This window comes from Prionailurus bengalensis, chromosome B3 (genome assembly GCF_016509475.1).
Source record: "Prionailurus bengalensis isolate Pbe53 chromosome B3, Fcat_Pben_1.1_paternal_pri, whole genome shotgun sequence".
In the NCBI taxonomy this organism is placed as follows: domain Eukaryota; kingdom Metazoa; phylum Chordata; class Mammalia; order Carnivora; family Felidae; genus Prionailurus; species Prionailurus bengalensis.
In genome coordinates, this window is record NC_057355.1 from 79,139,623 (window position 1) to 79,165,853 (window position 26,231).

The 26,231-nt window shown below is 42.1% G+C and overlaps 2 protein-coding genes and 1 long non-coding RNA gene across 3 annotated transcripts; all 3 read left to right on the plus strand.

Moving 5' to 3' along the window:
- The first annotated feature begins 240 nt into the window (after positions 1-240).
- FOXG1 (forkhead box G1) lies at positions 241-2,919 on the plus strand. The gene has a single exon (XM_043555953.1). The coding sequence runs from the start codon at positions 498-500 to the stop codon at positions 1,968-1,970; it is 1,473 nt and encodes a 490-aa protein (XP_043411888.1). The 5' UTR covers positions 241-497; the 3' UTR covers positions 1,971-2,919.
- Positions 2,920-5,813: 2,894 nt separating this feature from the next.
- Positions 5,814-14,441, plus strand: LOC122468976. Its single transcript, XR_006293359.1, has 3 exons — positions 5,814-6,175; positions 6,655-6,725; positions 14,301-14,441. It is a non-coding gene; the product is annotated as an uncharacterized LOC122468976 (long non-coding RNA).
- Positions 14,442-14,864: 423 nt separating this feature from the next.
- LOC122468084 (serine/arginine repetitive matrix protein 1-like) lies at positions 14,865-24,723 on the plus strand. The gene is made up of 3 exons (XM_043554547.1): positions 14,865-15,027; positions 18,628-18,910; positions 24,376-24,723. The coding sequence occupies exons 1-3, from the start codon at positions 14,865-14,867 to the stop codon at positions 24,602-24,604; spliced, it is 675 nt and encodes a 224-aa protein (XP_043410482.1). The 3' UTR covers positions 24,605-24,723.
- The last annotated feature ends 1,508 nt before the right edge of the window (positions 24,724-26,231 follow it).

Genomic DNA, 26,231 nt, shown 5'->3' on the forward strand with positions numbered 1-26,231 from the left:
CGCCTCGATCGCTGTCTCCCCAGCCTCGCCGCGGCCGCTCCGGGACGCGCCCGCCCGCCGCCCGGCTCTCCCCCCCTTTGGGCTGCTGCTGCTGCTGCTGTGACTGCTGCTGCGAGAGGAGGAGGAGGAGGAAGCAGCAGAAGGGGGGGGGAGCGGGGGGTGGGGGGGAGACCAAGAAGTAGAGTTGGGAGCGAGGGAGCTTCACCCCCGGGGCGGTGGTTGTTTCTTTTTTTTTTTTTTTTCCTCTTTCTTTCTTTTTTTCTTTTCCTTTTTTTTTTTTTTTTCTTCTAATTCCTGAGGGGTGGTTGCTGCTTTTGCTACATGACTTGCCAGCGCCGGAGCCTGCGGTCCAACTGCGCTGCTGCCGGAGCGCTCAGTGCCACCGCCGCCGCCCGCGCCGCCCGCGCCCCGCTCGGCACCCACCGGTCGCAGCCGCCCGCCGCGCCGCTGTCCCGCTCCCGCTCCGCCGCCGCCGTTTCCCCCCCGACGACTGGGTGATGCTGGACATGGGAGATAGGAAAGAGGTGAAAATGATCCCCAAGTCCTCGTTCAGCATCAACAGCCTGGTGCCAGAGGCGGTCCAGAACGACAACCACCACGCGAGCCACGGCCACCACAACAGCCACCACCCCCAGCACCACCACCATCACCACCATCACCACCACCACCCGCCGCCGCCCGCCCCGCAACCGCCGCCGCCGCAGCAGCAGCAGCCGCCGCCGCCGCCGCCGCCCCAGGCACCGCAGCCCCCCCAGGCGCGGGGCGCCCCGGCAGCCGACGACGACAAGGGCCCCCAGCAGCTGCTGCTCCCGCCGCCGCCGCCGCCGCCGCCGCCGGCCGCCGCCCTGGACGGGGCCAAAGCGGACGGGCTGGGCGGCAAGGGCGAGCCGGGCGGCGGGCCCGGGGAGCTGGCGCCCGTCGGGCCGGACGAGAAGGAGAAGGGCGCCGGCGCCGGGGGGGAGGAGAAGAAGGGGGCGGGCGAGGGCGGCAAGGACGGGGAGGGGGGCAAGGAGGGCGAGAAGAAGAACGGCAAGTACGAGAAGCCGCCGTTCAGCTACAACGCGCTCATCATGATGGCCATCCGGCAGAGCCCGGAGAAGCGGCTCACGCTCAACGGCATCTACGAGTTCATCATGAAGAACTTCCCCTACTACCGCGAGAACAAGCAGGGCTGGCAGAACTCCATCCGCCACAACCTGTCCCTCAACAAGTGCTTCGTGAAGGTGCCCCGCCACTACGACGACCCGGGCAAGGGCAACTACTGGATGCTGGACCCGTCGAGCGACGACGTGTTCATCGGCGGCACCACGGGCAAGCTGCGGCGCCGCTCCACCACGTCGCGGGCCAAGCTGGCCTTCAAGCGCGGGGCGCGCCTCACCTCCACCGGCCTCACCTTCATGGACCGCGCCGGCTCCCTCTACTGGCCCATGTCGCCCTTCCTGTCCCTGCACCACCCCCGCGCCAGCAGCACTTTGAGTTACAATGGCACCACGTCGGCCTACCCCAGCCACCCCATGCCCTACAGCTCCGTGTTGACTCAGAACTCGCTGGGCAACAACCACTCGTTCTCCACGGCCAACGGCCTGAGCGTGGACCGGCTGGTCAACGGGGAGATCCCGTACGCCACGCACCACCTCACGGCCGCCGCCCTCGCTGCCTCGGTGCCCTGCGGCCTGTCGGTGCCCTGCTCCGGGACCTACTCCCTCAACCCTTGCTCCGTCAACCTGCTCGCGGGCCAGACCAGTTACTTTTTCCCCCACGTCCCGCACCCGTCAATGACTTCGCAGAGCAGCACGTCCATGAGCGCCCGGGCCGCGTCGTCCTCCACATCTCCGCAGGCCCCCTCGACCCTGCCCTGTGAGTCTTTAAGACCCTCTTTGCCAAGTTTCACGACGGGACTGTCCGGGGGACTGTCTGATTATTTCACACATCAAAATCAGGGGTCTTCTTCCAACCCTTTAATACATTAACATCCCTGGGACCAGACTGTAAGTGAACGTTTTACACACATTTGCATTGTAAATGATAATTAAAAAATAAGTCCAGGTATTTTTTATTAAGCCCCCACCCCCCCCATTTCTGTACGTTTGTTCAGTCTTTAGGATTGTTTATTATTCTAACAAGGTGTGGAGTGTCAGCGAGGTGCAATGTGGGGAGAATACATTGTAGAATATAAGGTTTGGAAGTCAAAATTATAGTAGAATGTGTATCTAAATAGTGACTGCTTTGCCATTTCATTCAAACCTGACAAGTCTATCTCTAAGAGCCGCCAGATTTCCATGTGTGCAGTATTATAAGTTATCATGGATCTTTATGGTGGACGCAGACCTTGAGAACAACCTAAATTATGGGGAGAGTTTTAAAATGTTAAACTGTAATTTGTATTTAAGAAGCATTCGTAGTAAAGGTGCCCAAGAAATTATTTTGGCCATTTATTGTTTTGTCCTTTTCTTTAAAAAACTGGTTTTTTTTCTCTTTTGTTTACTTTTAGACCAAAGATTGGGTTCTAAAATGCACTTGGTATGCTAAGTATTAAAAAACAAAGCAAAAAAAAAAAAAAAAACAAAAAAAAAAGGAAAGTTGTTTCAGTTGGCAGCACTGCCCATTCAAATGAATCGGAAGGGGACAAAATTAATGATTGCCTTCAGTTTGTGTTGTGTATATTTTGATGTATGTGGTCACTAACAGGTCACTTTTATTTTTTCTAAATGTAGTGAAATGTTAATACCTATTGTACTTATAGGTAAAACCTTGCAAATATGTAACCTGTGTTGCGCAAATGCCGCATCAATTTGAGTGATTGTTAATGTTGTCTTAAAATTTCTTGATTGTGATACTGTGGTCATATGCCCGTGTTTGTCACTTACAAAAATGTTTACTATGAACACACAGAAATAAAAAATAGGCTAAATTCATATATATCTTGATACTTTTGTCTCTTTTATTAAGTAGAGCTAATTTTTAAAAGACCATTAAAGTTCTAGGGAATTCAAAAGGCTTTTTCAGCCACCTAAAATTTAACTGCTCCTTTCATTTGAACCGAGACTTTAAAAATGAAAATAGTATTTTTTTCCATTGTGGAATCAAATTTTACAAGGAGCAGGCCTATTTAATAAACACTAGCTTTAAAGAAAGTATAGGCTTTGCAGCTGATAATCTTCAAGTTTCTGTAGATATACAGCAAAAAAAGAAAAAACAACCAATAATTTACTTTTATGTGCATAGCTATTTACCTTGTGTTTATTTTCAAATCAGTTGATAGAATGCTTACTTTTTATATATTTTGTTTCAGGTATCTTGTTTATAGCATTTGGCAAATTATAAATAAATATATGTATATGGCTAGATAGAAGTAAATATAATGCACACATATGTAATATATATATAGACACACAGAGCCCTTCAGTTCAGGTACAATTTGCGCTATGAATGCTGCAAATATTTTTGTTTAAATATTTGTATTTATACTTTCTAAGTCAGCATTTATTTTTGTGGCTGTTTACCCACAATGAAAGAGTTCTAATAAAGATGTGCTGAAGTTGCAATATAGATTTGCTGAAGTGATCACCTGTTGTAATGACTTGCAGATCAATGTTTATATTTTATTTTTAATTATAACAACTTAAAATTCTAGATGTTCAGAAGACGTAAAATGCCTCTCTCTCCTTTTCTTTCATTTTTACAACATAGAGGTATTTATTTGATTCCCTTTTAAATATGTCTGTATAATTTAATCTAGAGATTTGTTCCTTTTGCTTGCAATCATAATTTTGTTTTAACTTACAATATACATATGCATGCATATATGCATATATATCAATCTGAAACAAAAATGAAAACATTTTTTGAATTGTTTCAGTATCCCAATTGCTATGACTCCAGAAAATAATTAGAAAACCTAAGTAAAAGATTTAGTAACTAATTGGATCCTGTGGAGAGTCTGTGGAGGACAAGTTGTTCATTTGTTACAATTGTATAGTCTGAAATGTGTTCTGCAGTAATGCAATAAGCTGGCTACTTCTTACAATGGGCCCAATGAAAAATAATCTGTCCCCAAGATGTTATCGGCAAACACTTAGAGAGTTGCTCAGGGAAAAAGAAGAAGAAGGAAAAAAAAAAAAAAAAGCCTAGGAGAGAAGCAAGCTGACTCAAATAGATTGAAATAGGAATGCAGAATAGTTAATATTAGGGCATAGGGATGGGTGGGTTGTGGAAGGGAGAGACAGAGGGAGAGAAAGAAGAAAGGGAAAGAGGATCTTTAGTGGGGGCGGGAGCATCTCCCACTACCAAAAAGAAAGGAGAAAGAGAGAAATGCTATTTAAGAAAGAAAGTTAAAGTCCAGGAAAATTAAAAGATCTGGAACCAAATATACACAAATGGGAAATCGACGAAAATAGACCAAGACAGCTAGTTTAATTATCTCCTTAAAGCAGACTGGACATGATTTTATTTTCTTAGTTATGAGAGCAGTTTCACCAGAGATCCAACTTTCTTGAAATGTAACATTTCTTCAGAATGAAGCATGAAAGAAAATTCCACAAATAAATTGTTTTAGAAACCAAATTTGTGGCTGATATTAAAAATGGTAGTAGAGTCCAAGTGAATGAGGTTAGGCAAGGGAAATCCCCCTTACATATTTGTGAACCAAAACAGCTCAAAGAAAAGCATGTGTTTAGACTGAAAAAGGTGATGATGTATTGTTTGCTTTTACCATGGATTTTATTTGTGGAAGTGAGAATGTACTGGCACAGAAGAAATAGTCTTTGGCCTATCAAAAGTTAAAAAGAAAGTTGAATTCTTCTATTGAGGCAAAGGGACATAGACATAGAAAAGTTCCTCCACGAGTTTTTTTTTTTTTTTTTCCTTCTGGCCATATTAAATAAGTACACTTATTTGTGATAAATGTTCATTTGCATGATTGAGAAATAGAATTTCAATGGCAAACTTTTCATTTTGAGGTCAAGCATAAAATTGACTTCTTTGAACTCATAGGAGCTAAGAACTGGAGTGGAAGTTCTATTCGGATACATCTCCAAGTTACATATATAATGGATGTGACTAGAAGAATAGCTTGTTGAATACGCTTACAAGATAGGGAGGGGAATATACAGAGAGAGAAATTTGTGAAGGCCTCCTGAAGCCCAGTAAGAACATTTCATTTATCTCCGTCTGTCCTATCATCTCTCAATTTATCTTTTTCAAAAGCATACAGTATTCTAGCATGTCATTTAATAGATTTTTTTTTGCAAAAAGTTGGTTGTAATATTGTGTTGATATTTGTTGTCACCAAACTTTGCCAGTTAAAATTGGCTTATGCCAGAAAAACACTTCAAAACTTTTTGAAGCTTTTCTTCTTTCAGACTTATAATTATTTTTAATGAGATGAAGGTTGCTCCTTTTGAGATTTTGGAACTGAAAATGATCATAACTTAAAACTCGAAACCCCAAATTGCAGTTTATCTCCAAGTTTCAGATATTTTGCTTGAATTTGTCTGGTATAAAGTTAATACAAATCATTAATATATAAAGCATTGAGAAAAGGATTTAAACTAGAGCAGGGAGAGAATTCTTCCAAATATGTTTCTTCAGCTTGTTACAAAATTGGGAATCAAGTGAACATGAAGTCCAGAACTAGCAAGATTGAGCACAAGTATCTTTATGGCCATGGAAGACTTCGTGTGGTTTATATGACTTGCATAAAATCAAGTGTAGAGAGACAAAAAGAAAATGAGTCATGTAGCATATTGGTATAGTTGTATATATTTAAGTTGGTGGATATTTCACCCAAATAGGTGGATAAATCAAATATATATAGAGCTCTAAATATATAAATGTGGTTTTTAAAAACTGTGTTTCCTCCAACATTGTTGAGGAATTTGTGTTGAAATAATTTTGCTTTTGAGAAACTAATTTTATAAATAGCTGAAGTGGCTAGTTGTGTTTGGAAGTAAATGCCTGTTGGAGAAATAGGCTAACAAAGGGTGAAGGTGAAGATCATTAGAGGTTTTAGAGCTGGCTGAGACGGGTTGCTGGGGTTGTATAACTGTGCCTGGAGGGCGGGGTTCCTGTACATTCCTACTTCACCAGATAACCTGCCCCCAACACCACTGCAGCTTCTGCCAGACAGATGGAACTCTCCAGCGTGAAAATCTGCGCAGCCATTCCACCAAGCAGGGTAGGTGAAACTTGAATTAAGATTTTCCCCTCTTTTTTTTTTTTTTTTTCCCTACTTGAAGCCAATTGAGGCCAGATCCTGGAGATATGGAAAGAATAGGGGTCATCTAGATTTTCCTTTCGCGCGTACACACGTCTGCACTCTTCCTAAGAACTACCTACCTGTAAGAGTTCAAAGGCGCTTTCATTCTAGATTTTCTGTTCCGTGTTTTTCTTTTGCGTGTTCTCATTCCAATCATCCCCCTTTCCCTTCCCTCCCTCTAGGGCCTCCCCTCCCCCCAACCACCAGCAGTTGAAATAATCCACCTCATAGTTTTTGGCCCCAAACCGACCTTTTCCCCACTCCAGCGGTCAGTTCGCCCAGACCTTGTCCTGAGGATGTAGGCCAAGGTGGTTCCGGGGAATATATGATGTATTGCTATGTTTGAGTCTCTTTTCTCCCTTCCGATTTCTATTTTTTTTTCCCCCCCTTAACCTAAGACTGCCTGGTGTTGGCCGAAGGATGCTGAAGAAAAAGATTTAAGGACTGGGACGCTCTTACCCCAAGATTGGTAAGTGCAAGTGCTTTTCGGAGGGAGGAGAGCTATGCCAGACTGCTTTTGACTAACGCTTAAACCGCGGCTTTGAGGTCGGGGGCTAAAGTGCTCCTCCTCTTTTCTTGGAAAAAATTTCCTTAGCGGGCGCGCTATCAACAGAAGTAGCTGAGAGAATGCATGGTTTTTCCACGTCGGCAGAAAGTCACCAAGGATCCCTAAGTAAAGAGGATGAAGACGTGGCAAAGAGGGATGAAGAGAAAACGAGACGAATTTATAGGGAGGGGAGGGGTAGTGGGAGCCTGAAATCGGTCCCAAAGTGCAGAGTAGTTCAAATCGTGGAGATAGGATTTCTGAGTCTTGCCGCAGCTTCGAGAATACCCTAACGGACCTTTCTTAACGTTCAAACTCCTAGGTTATTTGTTCTCCCTATTTGAGACAAAGCTCTTTTGCTCCAAAGCCAAGGACTTGCCTAATTCTGAAGTTCTTTTTTCTTTTCTTCTTCTTCTTCTCCACCCCCTTCCCCTTGTTTTTTTGGTAGATCGCCCCTCCTCCCCCTATTTTCACACTAACTTTGCCAAGCTCTCCCAGATCTGGCCCTCCGCCCCCAGCTCCTTGGCCTGGGTCAGGCGAGGGTCCCCGCGGGATTTAGCGGAGCTGCTTCAGGTACTGAGCGGCGGGCCGGGGGTGGGAGGCTTCCCCTCCGCCCGTTCGAAGGACGAAGGAAAAGAGCACCGTTCTGGGCTTGACTTGGTCCCTGCTGGGAATATCCCAGTTCCCGGCTTTGGGAATCTCAGGCAAATAATTGATTCTTAATGCACACTTAGGAGACGGCCGCGTAAGCTCGAGAGCCCGGCTGTCCCGAGAGTGCCTGCGAGCGCGCCAGACACAGGTTGGCTTCCTTCGCCGCGAATCCGGGGCCCTGGCCGCGGCTTCCTACTTGCCTTCCCCGCGCCTCCGGGACCCCCGGCTGAAGTCGGAGAAGGGCGCGGTGGCGGGAGTGCAAGCAGTCGCGGCAGGGACCCAGCGGCGTGGTCGTCTGGGGCTTTGGAATCGAGAAGCAAAGCGCTCTAGGCTGCTGAGTCCGGGCGGCGCTGGCGGCCGGGAGCCGGGGAGGAGAGGCGCTTCGGGGAGTGGCGGCGGCCGCGATTCCGGCGGAGGGGAAGGCCGACGCTGAGCGGGGAGCAACAAGGTGAGGGCGCTCTTGCCCAGGACAAGGAGAGCTGGGAGTCTGGTAGCTCACACAGGCTGGTGCCAGGGAAATCGACTCCACAGCCTTGGCTGGCGCGCTTCCCCACCTTTTCTCTCTTTATTCTTGTCCCTCCCTCCCCACCCCCTTTCCCCCTCAAAGTTGTTTCTTTTTGTTTACCTGGTGCGGTTTCAGATCTCAGCACGTATCTGCTAGTTGATAAAACTGTTTTCTTTGTAATAGACATCTTTTCTCTTCTCCACTCCCTACTCCTCTTCTATTTCGCTTTCTACCCCATTTTCGCTTCTGTCCAAGCCTGCGGTCCAAGGTGAAGGGTTCTTAAAGGAAAAGAGCTAGCCTGGGGATAGGAGTTCCCGTGACACTAAGGGTGGTCCTGGGTTGGAGAGAGGGAGGCAGGGTTTTGGGTGGACAGAGGGCATCCCAAGTGTGCGGAAGATTCTCTGGCGGTGATCTCCAGCCTTGGAAAGAGGACGGGAAGAAAAGGACAGGCAGAATAGAGCTCGTCCACTTCCGACTGCCCCCCAGACCCCATAAGACTCAATTTCGGTGCTTTAACGCCATCCTCACCTGGCCCTCTGTCACAACTTGAGGTAGGCAGAAATCTCGAAACTGTTGTGGTCAGAAAAGGCATTTAAAATAATATCAAATAACTCTCAAAATTATGGCTGTGGGTGTGGGAGGGGAGCTAAAACGTCCCACGACCTTTGGGGGGGTCTGTTGCTTAACACCTACAGTCCTCTCCCCGGTCTTTGGCCTCGCAGAAAAGCTGCACGGGAGGAAAGCACTTTGCACATTGCGAGATTTGGAGATTTGTATCCGAATGAAAGAAAGTGTTCCGTTGCCAGACGTGTTTGGGTATTCATTTTCGCCTTAGGTTGAATTTTCCTACACGGCTAGCACTCCCTGAATTGGGGTTGTCTTCTTCAGTTTTATTTCCGCCCCCCCTCCCCCCATTCTGCTCCCCTTAGTGTGTCATTCTTTCAATCAGAATAGGTTTAAGGTGCAAACCTATCTTACTCCACGTCCGGTCAGTCCGTCAGTCCGTATGGCAAGACGTTGTTGATTTCATTGATTGGGCAGAAGGACCAAAAACTGTAGTGGAGTTAGAGAGAGTTGTTTCTCAGCCCTTTCATTTTCTCACTGCTCTGAAATTTAATGACCTGATCATTGTTGTTTGAAGTTAAATTATCTGTTAAATTAGCCCTAAACAATAACTGATGATATTTTCCATTTGGGTCTGGTTGCCCCTGGATGGGAAGGAGAGGAGTCAGAGAATCCTTGATCACATAGTAATATAATCAACACCCATATTTTGGTGCTATTATGTAAGAAAAATCACTTTCAAAGAAGCTGAATTTCATAACTAAGAAATTCTTTTAAAGGCCTGTGCTCTAGAAGGGCAACACTAATTCAAGAATGAATGTAAATAAGCATCTTTGTTGATTAAGAGAAAAATATGAACGCCGTATTTTCATTACTCTATAGAACCTAAATACTCAAAATCATCATACACTGGTTCTTGCTAATCTAAATGAATTCTGCCCTCCAAGGATAAATAGTCTCAAAAAGGAAATTTAGCGTTAAGCAAAATCTGAGCCATTCTAGATGTGAATTTCTAGAAATCCAAGGCATATTTATTTCTTTGAGTCAGACACTGTTTTGCAATCATTGTATGAAACAATTTTGGAATAACGCAGATGCTTTTTCCCCTTTCTTGTTTCAGATTGCTTATATATACAGGCATAGGTGTGAGAGCCTCAGAGTATATTGAGGAAATTAAATTTTTCTTATTTGTTTTAACAAAAGGCCCAAAGAATCTTTAAACCCACAAGCATCAGAGTAGTTGGAAAAATAAGCACTTGTAAAATAATAAGCACTCCTGTGTTTTGCCTATTAAAATGTGCTGACTGAATAACAAGAGGCTATTATAAAGGTTGAAAAGTGCAGAGCAAGAACAAGGAAGTAATTTTACTATTCGATACTTTTATCATTAACAGTGTAGTTTTAAAGGGCGACCGAGCCTTCTTAGAAAAAGTGGAGTACTTCTTCCACACCTTCAGAAATACTCGTACTCTAGATGGAACAAAGTAGAATTTGATAGAACTGGCAGCAGGACTTGTTTATTTATTTATTTTTTTTCCAGGAGTAGTAATAGTAGTAGCAATAGTAAGAGTAGTAGAGTTGACAATTTTACTTTTAATTATACGTTGCAAGCTCTGATTGCAGGTTGGAAGGCTAAAATCGATCATTCCTACATCGATAGTGTTGTCTATGACTGCATTGATTTGTGTTTATTTATGCAGAGATTTTCAGTTATTTACCTACATATTTCAGCATCTGCCTCTTGATTATTTTTGCAGGTTGGTTTTAATGAAACAGCTTACCTAGGAAACACATTTGACAGATCGATTTTAAGCAAACTTCATAGTGAATTATGGCAACCCAAAGAGTTTACAAAATTTCTTATGCGTACTTGCTTTTTAGCCATGAGAAACCTGTTTCTGATTAAAATCTCACGCTACCAGAACACGTCCATTCTCCTCCCCTCTTCACATATTGTATTGATATCTTTCAGTAAAATGGAAAAACAGATGATTTTATGATGTCAGATATGATAGAGTGAAACCGATGAATGAGCCTCGTCTTTCTTCTGTTGGCACGACTCGGTTTTTCTCATAACAATAAGGTGGCCGCTGGGTTTACTAAGGATGTAGATGAAAAATCAAGGAGCAGCAGGATTTGAATAAAGAAATGGTATTGTTTAAAAATATCTATTAACTTTAAGTTATTGGAGGGGCTTACTCATGATATTCCAGAGTTCTTCGGTATATATTAAATGCATATATACACTCATATATTCTATCATTTAGTGTATATGTGTGATTATACCTTAGGAATATAGGCATTTCTCTTGAACTAATAGCTCACATGTGATTGTTATATATCACGTCTCATTTGAGCAAATGCAACAACTAAAGATCACGGGTGGGGTGTGTCTTTTGTAGGTACAAGACAATTGTGGGAGATTGAGATGCATTCGTGTTTGTTCTTATTCTCATCAACACAAAATGTTGAAAGATGACTTGGAAATTGGGGGGGGGGGAGTAGCCTTATTTATCCAGGGCTATTTACTCCTCATTTTATAGGATTTTGCTTGCAATTTGGACAACCAATCTTCTTTTCCTAGTAATTTGGAATACACCTACCAAATATGGTTAAGTCATATTATTCGTTTCTTGCACCCCCCACTCCTGCCACCCCCTCCAGTATTTGAGAGGAATATAGAGAGTAAAAGTAACCGAGTTCTTTCTTGAGAACGAAAGGCCCTTGGGAGATGGAAAGGGACTTAATCTCTTCACCCTGGCGAATTTTCCTGAAACTACTTATCTGTAGCTTCCGCGATGTGAGAGGTGGAGCCTGGCAGTCCAGCGGCTGCAGGCAGAAGGTGGGCGAGCCTGGGGACCTCAAGCTTTGCAGAAGGTTGAAAGGAGGAGTGGAAAGAGAGATTTGAGTTTGTTTATTTGGTTTATTTTATGTTTCTGTCCTGTGCCAAGCCCTTGAAGTTAACACGGCGACATAGCCTTTTTAAGACCAAGCACTCTTGGCATTCTTTCGAGATTGAGATTCCAGAGCATCGGATGAACAGGACTTATAGCTAAGGCGTGCTCACCCACCCCTCCCTCCGTCTTTTTACGCACGCACCAGCTCGTCCTCACGTGCACGGGGTAGTGGACAGTGTTGACTTGAATTGCTCTCGCTTGCTCCAAGCCTTTCCTGTGAATGAACCCGAAAACACTCGACAGGTCGTGAATAATCGTTTTAATGAGTGTGCAAAGCGTGCGACGGAGTGCACCGAGCTGTCGGGTTAAACAAACAACTTGTACCCTGACCAAATCCGATTGTTAAAGTGCAAAGTGATGTCAGTACCATTTCCACTGCCCTTCGGAAAACCACAGATCTGACACGCGGGAGTCCAATTTTCCCCATTAAAGAAAAATAACAATATTTTCCAACCGTGTATGTGATCTTCTTTAATATTAATCTGAGCCAAAGGAAACCTCATTTGAGAGTCATTGCTTCAAAACAAACCAAAAGGGGAAAGGAAGAAGAAATCAGAACAAATATAAAAAGTCTGAGGGAGGGTTTCTTTTTGATAGCTCACATGTCATTGCTGATCAATACTGTAAAAAACCTTACATATATAAAAAACTTTATAGCTCACTACAAGCATATTTCAATTTAACTGTTAGCTAACCAAGTGGGATTGGTAATTTGGTTCTGCACTAAGACTGAATCTCTGAACCTGTGAAAACTTCTTCTGTTGAATATTTAACTAAAATATTTGCTGTTTATATATTGGCCTGTGAGAGAATGAAGGGATAAGTAGTTTCCACATTTATGCTCTCAAGGAAAACAGTTTGGAGGAAAGTAATGGGAAAGGAACCCTGATGGGCCACCATCTAAAACAATAACAAAAAGCACAAGTGAGCTCTTGAGGGATCACACACTCTTCCCTTTCTTTGCACCACTGCACTGGGGAAATATTTTTGTTTCTTTCCCATCCAGTTAAAAGAACTACTTGGAATCAGCCACACGTTCTCCTTTCCTTGTTCATTCTTTTATCTTCTTTCACAATTCCAAACCCCCAATACTACGTGAAGAGTACAAAAGCTAAATCTCAAAAGATGTGAAAGAAATCCCTTTTACATATCCTCTCTAAAAATTTTGTGAAGAGAAATGTGTAAAATGCTTCCCCTGACAGCCCCTGGTATACATCCAGGAGTCAAACAAAATGGCCAAGATGCTTGGAAATCAGTGTATTAGTTCCAAATAACCAGCTTCTTTAACTCGGTAACAATATAGGAAGATTAAGGTTTGTATTTTCATTGGATTAAGTATTATAGCGTATGTATTCTTCCTTATTAAAGACTGCAAATATATCATGTCCTACAGTCTGAAAGGTTATGTGTCCTCAGAATTGTAATCGGCTTGTAGAAATGAAATGTTAGGGATATGGTACGCTTGAGGATGGAAATTCAGCAGCACCCGCTCACTTAACTCCCGCTAGTCATGTTGTCATCTACATACCTTCCTTTCTGACCACCTACTTCACATGTGAATATGTTAATACACAACTGACGGCAATTAAATGAAAGAATCCACCTAAAACATGTACCTGAGGTGTTGGATGGAGTAAGCAATTTCTATAGAAGTTATTGTAGTTTTGTCCATTATAGTTGCTAGTTTTTATATACCTGTGTTAATTTCACACCAGTTGGATAAAATAGAAGGTATTTCCATCATCAAAACTTGGAAAAGACAACCAGTAGTTTAGAACAGTGTTTTTGTTGATTTTGACTGTTATCTAGTGAATGTCTGTTTCCGAAAATCAAATCAGAATATCCTTTATTTTCTAGGAAATTTGACAAAAAATGACTATCAAAAACTAGGGGCTTGCATTTTTTATTGTTTTAAATATTTCTGGGCACACAACAGACTGTGCAGTTATTACCTAAACAGATTTCTTCTCTGTGGGCTGACTGAGTTGAGGAATTTTAGGAGTCACTGAAAGAGCCACATCCATTTCTGTTTTAAATGCACAAACAGTGAAGCTAGAGGGTGCGTCTGTTTTTGTGTGTATATATGTAGTTAAAGAACTACACTATCAAAACATTAATTATATTTGAAAGAGAGCAGAGAGCTTGTTGTGGAGAGAATTGCATTATTGAATTTATATTCCATGGAATCTGTCTGTGGAGAGGGCTGAAATTGTATACCTGTCTTATATGATGCACCCTCTTCAGTGAGGTGCATAACAAGAGCAAAGAGAGGCAAACTTGGAGGGGAGTGAGCTTAGGCATTTGGATGGTCCTCAGCAAGGAAATCCACGTGCAAATGCAAATCACATGAAGAATAAGCATGGGGTCTTTGTTCTCTGTCAACAAAAGCAAATATAGTATTTTTCCTCTATCAAGCAAATCACAGAATGATCTGAGCTGGATTTGGAGGAGGGGGGAGAGGTTGAGTGACTAAGAATATTTCAATTATCATATTTCTGATCCCCAAGTCCTGTTTATTTCACAGCTGCCAAATTTTATATCCAAAATTTAGCTTCTCTTCCTCCCAAATCCTACATTGCTATGAATCATCCCTGATCATTTTTAGTTTTTTGGCTTAATTACCAGTTTTCAGCTTTAAATTACCAATAAACTAATTAATCTGACTAATCTTTCTAAACTTCTGTTGAATAGTATAATAGCTGCAACAACAACAAAAATAAAATAACATACACTGCAGCAATAATGACAGAAATAAAATGTTAATAATAATAAGGCAAACAATAATAGCAGAACCAATTTTAAAATAATCTCTCTGGTCGACAGGATGAAGATGGAATCCATTTCAGTCTGAAATGTGTTTCATGGCTGCAGTCGGGCATTCCTCTGATTTCTTGTTTCACTGGTTAGATGGACGATCCATTCCGGCCCAACTCAAGTATTCTAATAAAGACTCCCTTGGTCTAATATGGTAGGTCTTTTTAATAGCTCTAAGTACTTTCGTACCCATTCCTCCTCGTTCCTATAGGCAGGTCTCCCTTGGACACCATTCCCAAGTAAATCAGTCGGGGATGGAGACTGGGAACAGAGGCAGACACGTGAAGGGATTCTTGGGTAGAAAGACCTGGTGCCTCCAGGCTGGAGTTAAGCTGATAAATGGGCAAGTTGTCATATTGGGGAATCATGTTTGCAGAGCTGAGGAGTTTGAGAAGGACAAAGTAACTGAGTCTAAGGAGAACACTGGCCCTGAGGAGCTCAGCCCAAAGGGCAAGACACAAAAATTAGGAATTAGGTCCCCCCTGATGAACTCTTTTGACTCCTTGGGGCTGAAGGGACAGAAAGGGGACAATAAAGTGAGGGAAGTAGAAGTGAAAGGAGACCAGGTTGAAGATGTTAGTAACCAGTGGTTATCGGGCTAGTAAACTAAGCCTGTCTCCCACGGAGGAGGTAGGTACAGGTGCTTTTGCCAACTGTAAACCTGCCAAGGTTCACCGTTCAACGGGCAAGAACAGCTACCACCAGGTCCTGAGTCTAGGCTGTAAAGAATCTGCCCGTGAGTTTGTACCTGCAGGAATCTAACTCTCCTCTCAGCCAAATGTTCTCCCTGTCTCCTAAGTCCCAGTTGCTCCCCCAGCCTCAAGAAAAAGGAAATGAAAGGAAAAAAAAAATCGGGTGTGGAGGGAATGAGACTTAGTGTTTGTCAGGCAGATGTTGGGGTTAAAGCAGGTTGTTTGATAATTGCCTTCATTCGTGGAGGGGAAAGAAAGCTGGTTAGGAGATGAAGGGTGGGTTATAGGACAGGAAAGCAGAGACTGAGAGAGAAATTCCTTAGCAGCCCAGCAGCTAAGGCCAAATGCAAACAGATCTCAGTTACAGAAGAACAGTTTGGGAGCAAGGAAGGGTGGCGGTTCAATGTTTTTGCTTTGTTCTGTTTCCCTGCAAATTAACGTAGCCCTGAAAATGTATGAGAGAACAAGATCTGCATGCCTTGTTAAAAAAAACAAAAACAAAAACAAAAAAACACGTTACAAAAGAAAAGCATAACTGTCAATCGCCAGTTTTGTCCTCTAGAAAACTTTTTTTCTTTAGTTACTGTCTTCAACCTCACGTATATGCACAGTTCATAACTAAACCAAACGGTAGTTGAAGCAAGGGAGGGGACAGCAAAGAAGGGCCGGCTTCCCTGCTGGTAGTACCGTGTGCATGTATCTCCTCACCCTTCACAGCAGGGAGGCTGAACAATCCTTTTCCGTGTCTGTCTGGTCTTGTCATTTTAAAAAGTATGAAAATATTCCGGGTCACGAGAATACTGTGTCACTAAAAATCGGCAATGAAGGAGGGGCTTTCATTTCTAGGGATAAATTCACTGGGGTGATGCTTACTCTGCAACGGGAGTAAGGCGACTTTGGCTGTGTATCGCTCTGCTCTTCAGTGGTACCCCAGGCTTTCTCCGTGCACTAATCAGAATCAATAACTGCTAAGTTCACTCCAACTCTTCCGGAAGTACAGCTCTGCAACTTGAAGTCAAACCGGAGTTTTCCATAGAAAATCCAATTCTAATTCAAGTCATATTTTAAGGAAAATAGTCTCAGTTACTGGGATTTTTATTTAAATTTTTCCTGTGATTCAGAGACAAGTGTTATTTGCCTCAGTAAGAAAATTAAAAGAAATCAATATTTCAGTGAAAAGGCCCTCAATCCTGTTGTATACATCCCCAAAGTATGGCTTTTAAGAATTTATTTTCAAACACTTTGGTTTTCCCTGTATATAACTGAGAGCCTCTGAGTCATTGGAGACATGCCTAACTAAAAGAAACTAAGTTAATACTTTTATAATGGGAATATCTGAAAGTAAAAATACAATAAAAGCAGTTATTTTACAGAGTGGTAAAAGTCATGCAGACATTTGCATGCACTCACTTTATGCACTTATTTAACAAAATTAATAGGCTTCCACATTCCGAGATCTTGAAAACTCTTTAACCAACATAAACCAGATATTTAAATGCATATACATTTATGTATATACGTTATATATACCATGTTGCGTGTAGTTCAAATATGTATGTTCATTTTTTATAAAAACTAAGAACTAAACAACTATTAGCATTTATAACTTCTTGACCACCAATAGTTGGGTTTTATTTATGATCTGTAAACAATGAAGGAAAGCCAGAACCACTGCATTCTGCTTAGACTGTATTAAGAAGCAAATAAAGGTTTCTTTCTGTCCAGGAGTGTACAAGAATAAGGAATTTAGGGATGAATGGAATTACGATCTATATAGGTTTTCAATAAACCAAGATGTAGTCATTTCCTCCTTTAAACATTAACATCCTACTATTAAAAGAAATATATACAGTTTCGAAGATAGGAGAGGTAAGCCCAAGTCAACTGATGATATTTTGAAAGGAATAGTTTCAAATGATGCTAACAGTTTTTTTTTTCCCCCAACAAAGAACTTTTCAAGGCAGATACAGCCAGATCTGTTGCACCAGTGGCAAAGCAAATATTTTAGAAATGGGCTGTGGGGGGATTTAATGGACTGACACACTTTGAATATTTATGAAGAGTAATATTCCTTTGAAGAGGGTTGTGATTGTCTATCATGCTCCTTATAAATGGAGAGAAACAAGAGAGGGAGGTTTGGGGGAGGACGTGTTCAAGCATCCTGACTATTGCTAATAGTGAAAGGATATGACCTGTGTAGAACAGGAAAGGATTCCATGCCCTGAGAGAAGCTGCAAAAGTCTATTGGTCCTATCACGTTTAGTCTCTTTCAGGTACACACTTCAAAAACATATCCTTTCCACTAGGTTCTCATCTGCAGTTATGGCTCACAGACTGCAGCCAGTTTGTATTAAAGTGTAGCCCAATGCATCAATCCAGTTTTGAAAAGAAAACAACAGACAGGAAAAATAAAGGTACAGTCTTATCAATGAAATTCTCATTGACAGTTGGAGAACAGGGAAGAGGGAGGATTCAAACTGGGGTGGTGGGAGGAGAGCAGTACTCTTTAGGTGAGTTTTGGGAAGATGCTAAGTAAAATGCTGTTCAGAAATTGGGATTAATCGAGCAGTTTAGATACAAATCTGCCGGAAATCATGCTCTGTGCGAATGAAAATGAAGGAATTTATGCATATTCTAATTTTCCCTCTTTGGCTGCTATTTTGGAGGAAGAGACTTCTTTTGCTGATGGTGGGACTTTTTTGTTCCGCACAGGAAATGTGTAAATGAACACAAATGTTATTTTTTTTTTCTCCTTTCCATTTCTCTCCTCCATCCCTCCTCCCCCTTTCAACAACCATAACTTGTTAAGGTCCTCTCGGTTCTGTAGCCACAGATCCCAGAGTTTCTCCCCATTCCAGGATGTTAGGGTGCAAGAAGTGCAGGGGTGGGGGGTAGGGCTTCCCTGGGCCCCTAGACCTTTGGAAATTAACTTAGGAGCTTCCATTCCGCCTTTGGACATTCAAAGACAGTAGAGAGTGAGGAGTCGTGCGTTTAATGTGATGAAAATTCATCTCAAAAGCTATTTCCTCTCACGACTGAATTCTCAGTGAAACTGGGTTGAGGAGAGCTTAAAAGCGATCTTATAAATCAAGTTGTGAAGATCGGTTGACCTTCAGCGCCAAGTCGAAACATTTTCCCTCTCCGGCCTTTGGGAACAAACAGTGCTGGTGCATTCCAATTACGTTAAGACCAGCAAGAAACTCCCTGGCCAGCCTATTCTGATGTTAGTCGCCTAATGCTGAGATGAAGTCAAGTGGAACGCTGCGGTCGTTGTGTGGAATGTATAAGGGACTCCTGAGATGGTTCAACGAACCGCGTGGGGTGCAGGTAGGGGCGGGGGCGATTCGGTCCAAGGGGAGAGAAAGAGGGAGCGGGAGAGGAAGAGCTTGAGAGAGAGAGGAAACGACAGGTGCGGTCTTTCCTCCGGCTCCCGCAGTGGCAGGCCACGCTGAGAGCTTCAGAATCCATTCGGGGACCGGGTGGGTGGGTGGGTGGGGGGTGACATACTGAGACTCAGAGTTTCCACCTTCTTTTCTACCCTCTGAATAAAACTCCTGGAGCCAACGTCATTCTTAACAATTTAATTTGAAAAGAGCCCCGTGGGGCACTCACTCCCCACTCCCCCCCGCCCCAGGCTCCCTCAGCCGCCCGCACGGCGCCGCCCGAGCCCGGACGTCCGCGGAGCCGGAGCGCTTCGGGCCGGGTCACCTCCAGCCCCGCCGCTCCCGGCCCGGGCTTCGGAGAAGGAGGGCGGCGAGAACGAAGCCCCTCCCCTTCCCCCTCCCCCGCATCTTCAGGGCCCCCGTCGGAGCCCCGGTGCCCCAGAGTGCCCGCTTTTCAACCGCCCGTCCGCCGGGACCGCGTCCCGCCTCCCACTCCAGGCTTCCGCTCTCAGGAAGGGGGCGCCGCTCGGCAAGCGCCAGGCAGGTCAGCATCCCCCACGCCGCTCGCGTGACTCGAGGCCGAGTGCCCGTTCCCCTCCCCGTACAGGGGGTGCGGGGCGCAGATTCGGCCAGAAAAACGCGGGGAGGGGAGCGCGGCCCCTTCCCTGCGCAACTCACGCCAGGGTTACAGCCACGTTTTAGGAACCTCTTCGGAAAAGCTCAAAAAAAAAAAAAAATCCCCATTTTGCAGAAAGGCTGCTATGATGGGATGGCACCTTGTGGTCAGAGAAACCCCGGAGCGTTCTCGAACGCCCTCGGTTCTACGGTCAAACCCTGCTCAAGGCAGTTTCCCCCGCGCACACCGGAGCCTGCACTTCCGGTCCCCCTGTGGGGCCCTGAAACTCCGCAACCCGGGCACTTCCGCCCAGTCACGTGGCTGAGGGATCTTTGGAGGGCTGTCCTGTCTATATTTCTGTAGCTACTGGGGACCTCGCTTGCTCCCGTCGTTTCTCTCAATTCCGCACTTCCTTTCATTGCATTGCTTCCTTAAACCTAGCAGGAGGTGGGGAGTGCAGTGGAGGAGGGCTAGAGGTGGAGAGAAAAGGCCCATTGAAGATAACCATTTTTTTTTTTTTTTTTTTTTTTTTTTTGCCTTTTCAGATCACCTGCCCCTTTCTGAGTTCCCTGGACAAATTCACATCAGCAACTAAGACGTAGGCATCTTTTTTTTTTTTTTTTTTTTTTTTTTCCCCCCACGCCGGGACCTACGGCAGTATTTGTACTTAGTAGGCCTGCCATAAATGTTGAAAGAATTCACTGTTTCTTTGGGGGCACGGTGCTTAGAGTTAGTGGGTAGCCTCAGAAATCAGCTGACCTCTGACTTGTGATGTTTTGTTGAAGTCAGTTGATAGATAAATGGTTTTTACAGACATTTTGGAAGGAAGGAAATCAATGGAGACTTGTTGAAAATGTTTTCTTGGACCAAGTCATATGTACGAAGTTAAAATGCTGTGATTTTTAGAATTTGGGGGATTTTCAACCCTTCTGCAGCTCTTCCTTTCCATTCTGCTTTCTTTTTAAAGTTTTACTTTCTGCGGTGAGAGGTCAAGGTCTTATACAGTCAATCTCTTTATTTTCTAAGTTGATTTATTTATTTTGGAGAGAGACAGAGCAAGAGAGGGAGCATGAGCAGGGGAGGGGCAGAGAAAGAGGGGGAGAGAGAGAATCCCAAGCAGGCTCCGTGCTGTCAGCACAGAGCCTGATGAGGGATCCGAACTCATGAACCAGGAGATCCTAACCTGAGCCCGAAACCAAGAGTGGGTCGCTTCATGAACTGAGCCTCCCAGGTGCCCCTGAAGTTAATCTCTTCTACCCAATTTGAGGCAGTAGCTAAGTAATGTATCTTTTGCTTTCCTGCTGTGTCATAGTTTAACCCTTGATTCACTCCTGCATTGTGTCTCCTGCATCATTGAACTGCAGTTGTTCTTTACAGTAACATTTGTTTTTAAATGCCATAAGAGCTTTAGAAACAGGAGAGAAATGTTATAGTTGTGAAGTTGTGAGACTGCAGTCAGTCAGCATATATTAAATGCATGTTCTAGTGAGCACCAGTTGTGTAACCCATAGACTAGTCCCTAGAGTAATGTCCCACTTTCATTGACTATAAAGTAGTGAAAATATATAATCAATAAGTTAATAACCATGAAAGTAATTTGAAAGGTTATAACTGCTAATCAAATTTAAAGCATATTTATTAGCATCATTATTAAGAGGCCTCAGAGGGATACAAATAAGACCTGTTCTTATCCTCTGGGAACTTACAATCTAGTTGAGCATAAGTAATGTGAGCATAAATTGGTAGAAATAGCTACTATGCAATATTCAGTGTCTGGCATATTGAAGACATTCAGTAAACAGTTGCGTCACATATTAACTTGCAGTCATGTCATTCTTCTAACAGGGATAATGATACTGATAAGAAATTAAGGAAGGAGTAATTAGGAAAACAGTCATGGCGGAAGTGAATTTGTCCTTTTTGTGTCACGTAGGGAGATGGGTGTATGCAAGCCGTTTGCGTTTGTGGGGGTAAAGGTGGCATAAATGGAGAAGAAGAAAGATATTTGGTGAGATGGAGTTTGGTGGTAATTTGTAGGAAACCTTAAAGACCATGCAGAGGAGTTTGTATTTGGTAACAGAAGTGATACAGACCTATTGTGGCCCTATGAGCAGAGAGTGGCTTTATTAAAGTTGAGAGTTATATTTAGGATGATTCTAGCCAGCAACCCAGGATAGGGAAAATTGAGGGAGAACGAGTAGGAGAAAAGAGTTTAATGCAGTTCTGGAATGGGATATTACTAGAGAGACAGAGTTATGGCTAGGCCCTTCCTCCCCAATTTTTATACAATGGAAATTACAGTGAAATGATAAAGTCAGTAATGAGCCTTGAATGGAACAAGAGCCACAGTACCCCTGAAATCATTCTTACCCCTTTATTCTTCATTGTTGGTGGCACTAGGAGATATTAGGTGTTGACTGATGGCAACTAATATTACGGTGCCTTCATCACCAATTAAGCTCAAGATATCTTTCTTACAGCATATTTACTCATTATTCAGCTGTGGTGGTTCTCGACTGTCTCAGTTGGGTGTGATTTTGACACCCCCCACCCCACCCCCGGCACATTTGGCAATGTCTGAAGACATTTTTAGTTTTAACAACTAGGGGGCCACTACTGGCATGGGTAACTAGAAACCAGGGATAGATACTGCTAAACCCCTTACGAAGCATGGGAGAGCCCCCCCCCCCCCCAGCAATGAATTATCTGGTCCAAAGTGTCAATAGGGCTGATGTTGAGAAACCGTCCGTTATGGGAATGAAGCATGAGCTCTAACTCTGGAAAGCTACACAATGAGTCCCAGAACCTAACTTCTATTACGTAACAATTTCAGATGACAAAATATGTTATTTGTTTAGTGAGTCAAATGTGCCTCTGAAAATGGCAGTGCTTCTGTCTAGCCCCGAAGCCTTAGAAATAGGAAAATCAGAAGGGTACCTGCTTGGATTTTTTACTTTTTATAAAACGGAGTTAGAAATCTTCCTCAAGGATTTGTCATCTAAATGTTATTTATTAAATTGATAAAATGTGCCTTTGGAGTTGCTTAGCAACTTATGGAAAGCTTGCTTTTTAGAAGTTCATTTGTTTGTTTAAAACTAGGGTAGGTTGCATATTATTAGCTACATTACATAAATCAACAAAGAAATGTACACTGAAAATGGAATAAGATGTTTCAACACATTTTCTGCTCTCCGTGTCTGGCAATTAAAACACTCTAATTGTCTGGTAGAATTGCGTGAAGTATTTGACAAACATTATTTATGTATGAAACTTCAACATAATATTGAGTATGTAAGGGAACCAAAGGGGAAAAATTAAGCAGGTTTGTCATAAAGTATGTGTTTATCGTAACCTTTCTTCTTCAAAAATCTTATCTACTAAGTACTTTTATCAGACACTAATTATACTCTTTCAGAAAAGAATTTCTCCAACACCCTTCAGTGCCTGCACCCTTTAATCATATCTCATTACATCTACCTAATCCATATCTTTTTCACATTGCCAGGGCTCATTAACAGTTTTAAAAGCCAATCTTGGACATTATTATTCCTTGTAATCGAGATGAAAATAATGCCAATAATATTTTATTTCTAAAATATAATGGATCATTTAAAATTTGTTCTGAAGCCATTTCTTCTTTAAATATTAATGAGAAATTAACTTTCAAACATGCATTAAGCTAGCAGGAATGGTGAGATGTGTCTGAAAACCCTGAAGCACCTTTTCGAAGGAGAAGTTATTTTTATAAGCTGTTTTAACAGTGGATCATCAGTCACTTTGAAGGGAAGTGATCCTTGATTAACAGTTGGCTGATATTGTGCTTCCACAGATGTGTAACAGCAGTACAGGTGCCACCTATGAAACAGGACAGGTAATTCACGAGATCTGAGCACCTTCTTTTGCTGATTGAAAATATAAAAGTTTGAATGGGCTCTCATTTTTGTGTATTGCCCCATTTAATTGTAGACAAGACAAACCAAATGCCCCAAATTGTGAACTATACGTGGGTACCATGTTTCCCATACATTTAAAGAAAAGATTGTATGGCTGGTTCTTTATTCTTTTTGATATCCCCTTTTTAGAAAAGGGAACCTGAGAGACAACTGGGTGGTTCAGTTGGTTAAGTGTCTGACTCTTGATCTTGGCCCAGGTCATGATCTCACAGTTCATGCTTGGAGTCTGCTTAGGATCCTCTCTCTTCCCCTCTCTGCCCCTCCCCACTTGTAAGCACATGCATTCTCTGTCTTTCATTCAAAATACATAAATACACTTAAAAAAAAGGAAAGGAAACCATGGATCAGATTTGCAGTTACTTGATTAAAGTAGAGCCTCTTGATAATGACTTTTTAGTCAAATCCCGCCCCTTGGAGTATAGCTACATAGGACTAACACATTATTCTAAAAAATGAAAGTTTCCTCCATGGTTATAATTGAGTTTGAGATTCTTTCTTGAAGATAATTGTTGAGAGTCTTAGGAAAAGCTTCATGGTCCATTGTTTATTATGCATATACTATTAAGTCATAGTATTTGAAAAAGAAACACAAAGCTAAAGTCATTGTTCCCCCAAACCCAGCTTTTGTACAAGCACCTCAAGGTGCTATTCAGTAGTAATGGAGATGTAATAAAGCTTTCATTTTTTTTTCATTCATTAGTTCTGCCAGACTGTAATTAGCTCTTATTTTGGGTGTTTTATTAGATTTTTATTTTCTTCAGCTTTTTCTTTGGAGTGTCTATATATATATTTTTTCTTTTAGAGTTTTATGTTCTGATTTCTGTCCACTGATATGGTTCAGTTTGTTGTTGACTATAGGAAACTGTTAAGAAGAATCAAGTGAAACCATGATAGTTGGTGAGTTTTTTATGCTGTGTCTTATCTTTTACAGTTGCTAAAAGTAGAGTAAGATAATTGGAATTTTAGGATCTGCCACATTTTTTTTGAAAAATTATTCTTGGCATTTTTTTCTTTCAAATTCTTTAAATTTCTTTGTTCATAATTTTTGGGGAGGGTAATTTTGCATATGCTCAATTATACACAACAATTTTTCATATGTTCTTCTTTTTTTTTTGTTTGTTTTTACTTTACCAAAGTAGTTTAGAGTATTCAGATCTTACCAAACTTTTACAATGACACCACAGACGACGCTTACTTTAATGGAATTCCCCTCATTTTATTATCAATTCTAGTAAAAATAAAATTTGGTAAATGTAACAACATTCGATACCGCCACAACACTTACACAAATTAGAAGTCTGGTATTAATATCGTTTAAAGTTGTTTTTGCTTTTGTAACTTCATTTTTATATTTGTCTATTTATCTCTTACTATGAAGAAGTTTTGCCTTTTCTGTATTGATCACTTATTTTCTTGTCCTCTTCATGTTGTTTTTTTCAGAGGTTTCTCATTGGTCAGTACCATGGAGGTTGACAGTCTGATAGCCCCCTACACATCAAAGCATATCTACTCATCCGTGTGCTGTTGTCAATCCGAGGTTTCCAAATATGTGTTCTCCAACTCAAAGAAAAGTAGCTGGATCCAGGCATCTCCAGAGAAAGCTGCTTCAGCATTTTTCTTGGTTTTTGTTTTTGGAATACCTCTTTCTACAGGAGTCTCCAGACTCTAAAGTAACAGAATAGTTCCTAAGTCCATCCAGCTCTTTCCCATGTCTGAATTCTTGACCCTCTTTCCCACCCCCTGGCTCACAGATAAAAAAGAAACAACAGTAAAGGAATAAAAATTGTTCGTTTCTGTGTGACTGAATCATTCTAGTCTTGCAGCACCCTGGTGGGTTAATCAACTTTGCTATTGCCTTTACTATCTCCCACATACTTGTTTGTGGGAAAGTGCTCTTCTTGGCATTTGCCTCTTTGGAAAAAAGAACTCCAGGACGGTGGCACTAGACTTTGCTCTTGAAGTGCATGGCCTGGTGGCAGCATGAAGCCTGAACAAGCTTAGTTTTTCACTGATGGGGAGCAACTGGCATGGCACCACCTTTCCCTGCCATTGTATGGCAGCTTTGATGAATTCTGGGCCATACTTCCTTCCAGAATAACAGTTCTAGCTTAGCATGGGGTTTGGTACCATCATAAAGAGAAACACGGTGACTCCTGTAGGAGGAGTTTGGAGAGCTTTACACCAGCAATCAAGATGTGTGTTAAGATGATTAACTGAATCCTGTGGATACACTGCTTCTACACCAAGTGAAAAAAAAAAAAAAAAAAAAAAAAAAAAGAACAGCTGCTATTACTTATCCTCATAATTTCTCATCAATAGGAAGGAGTTTTCAGTGTGCACTATCTCATCCTGGAATGAATTCTTTCAATTCTTGTCATTAAAAAAAATTATAGACAATTATGAGAGAGGTATTGGCATAAAAAAAAATTGAAATAAAGGACGCAAGATGAGGTTGCCTTTGGATGGTTGCATTTCAAGATCAACACAAAATAGATCAGTTCAAGGATGTGCAAAATTCTCTTAAAAGTACACATAAATTCCTGTGCAGCAGGGTTTGACATAAACTAATTGAAGGTATTGACATATCCACAGGAAGAATTTTAGCCATGAAATCAGATAACAGAGAAGTCAGAAGCAATATGGGTAAAGCCTACCCAGATATGGTTCAGAGATGAGGGACTGGTGCTTAATTCCATTGAGCCTCAGTCCCAAAGACCAGGCCACTCATACTGTGAATGAATATCAGGCTATTTATACTTGATGCTATTAAACATTCTATCCACAAAAATATTTTCATTCTTGAATCCATGTTTTTCAAGCAATATTACGATTATTATTTAGCTTCCAAAGTATCTCTGCTCCAAGGATATATATTAATCACATTAATTTCATATATATCATTGATAATGGCAGTTTAACTTTAGGTGAGTAATTACTACATCCCAGGCCTTCAGTGAAGTTTTTTTTTAAATTTAAATTATTCATCATAAATGAATAATTTGATTTATGGGTCAAAACAGTAATGATTACTGTGCCTCTACCTTTAATAGATGGATTTTTTTTAGCATGTTGATCAAATCAGGGTATAAGATTTTCACTATGAGGGGCAGATCCAGGATTACAATATTTTGGCTAAAGTCAACTCTGTTGGCCTTTTCTGCGATGTACAAAATGAATATACAACTATATGATTCTGTTTGTGGGTAGGAAAGTAGTTGAAGGAAATTATCACTGCTCAAACAGTAGTTTTTTTGAAATCAAATATTACCCTGAACGCAATACTGTATGTTAATAGG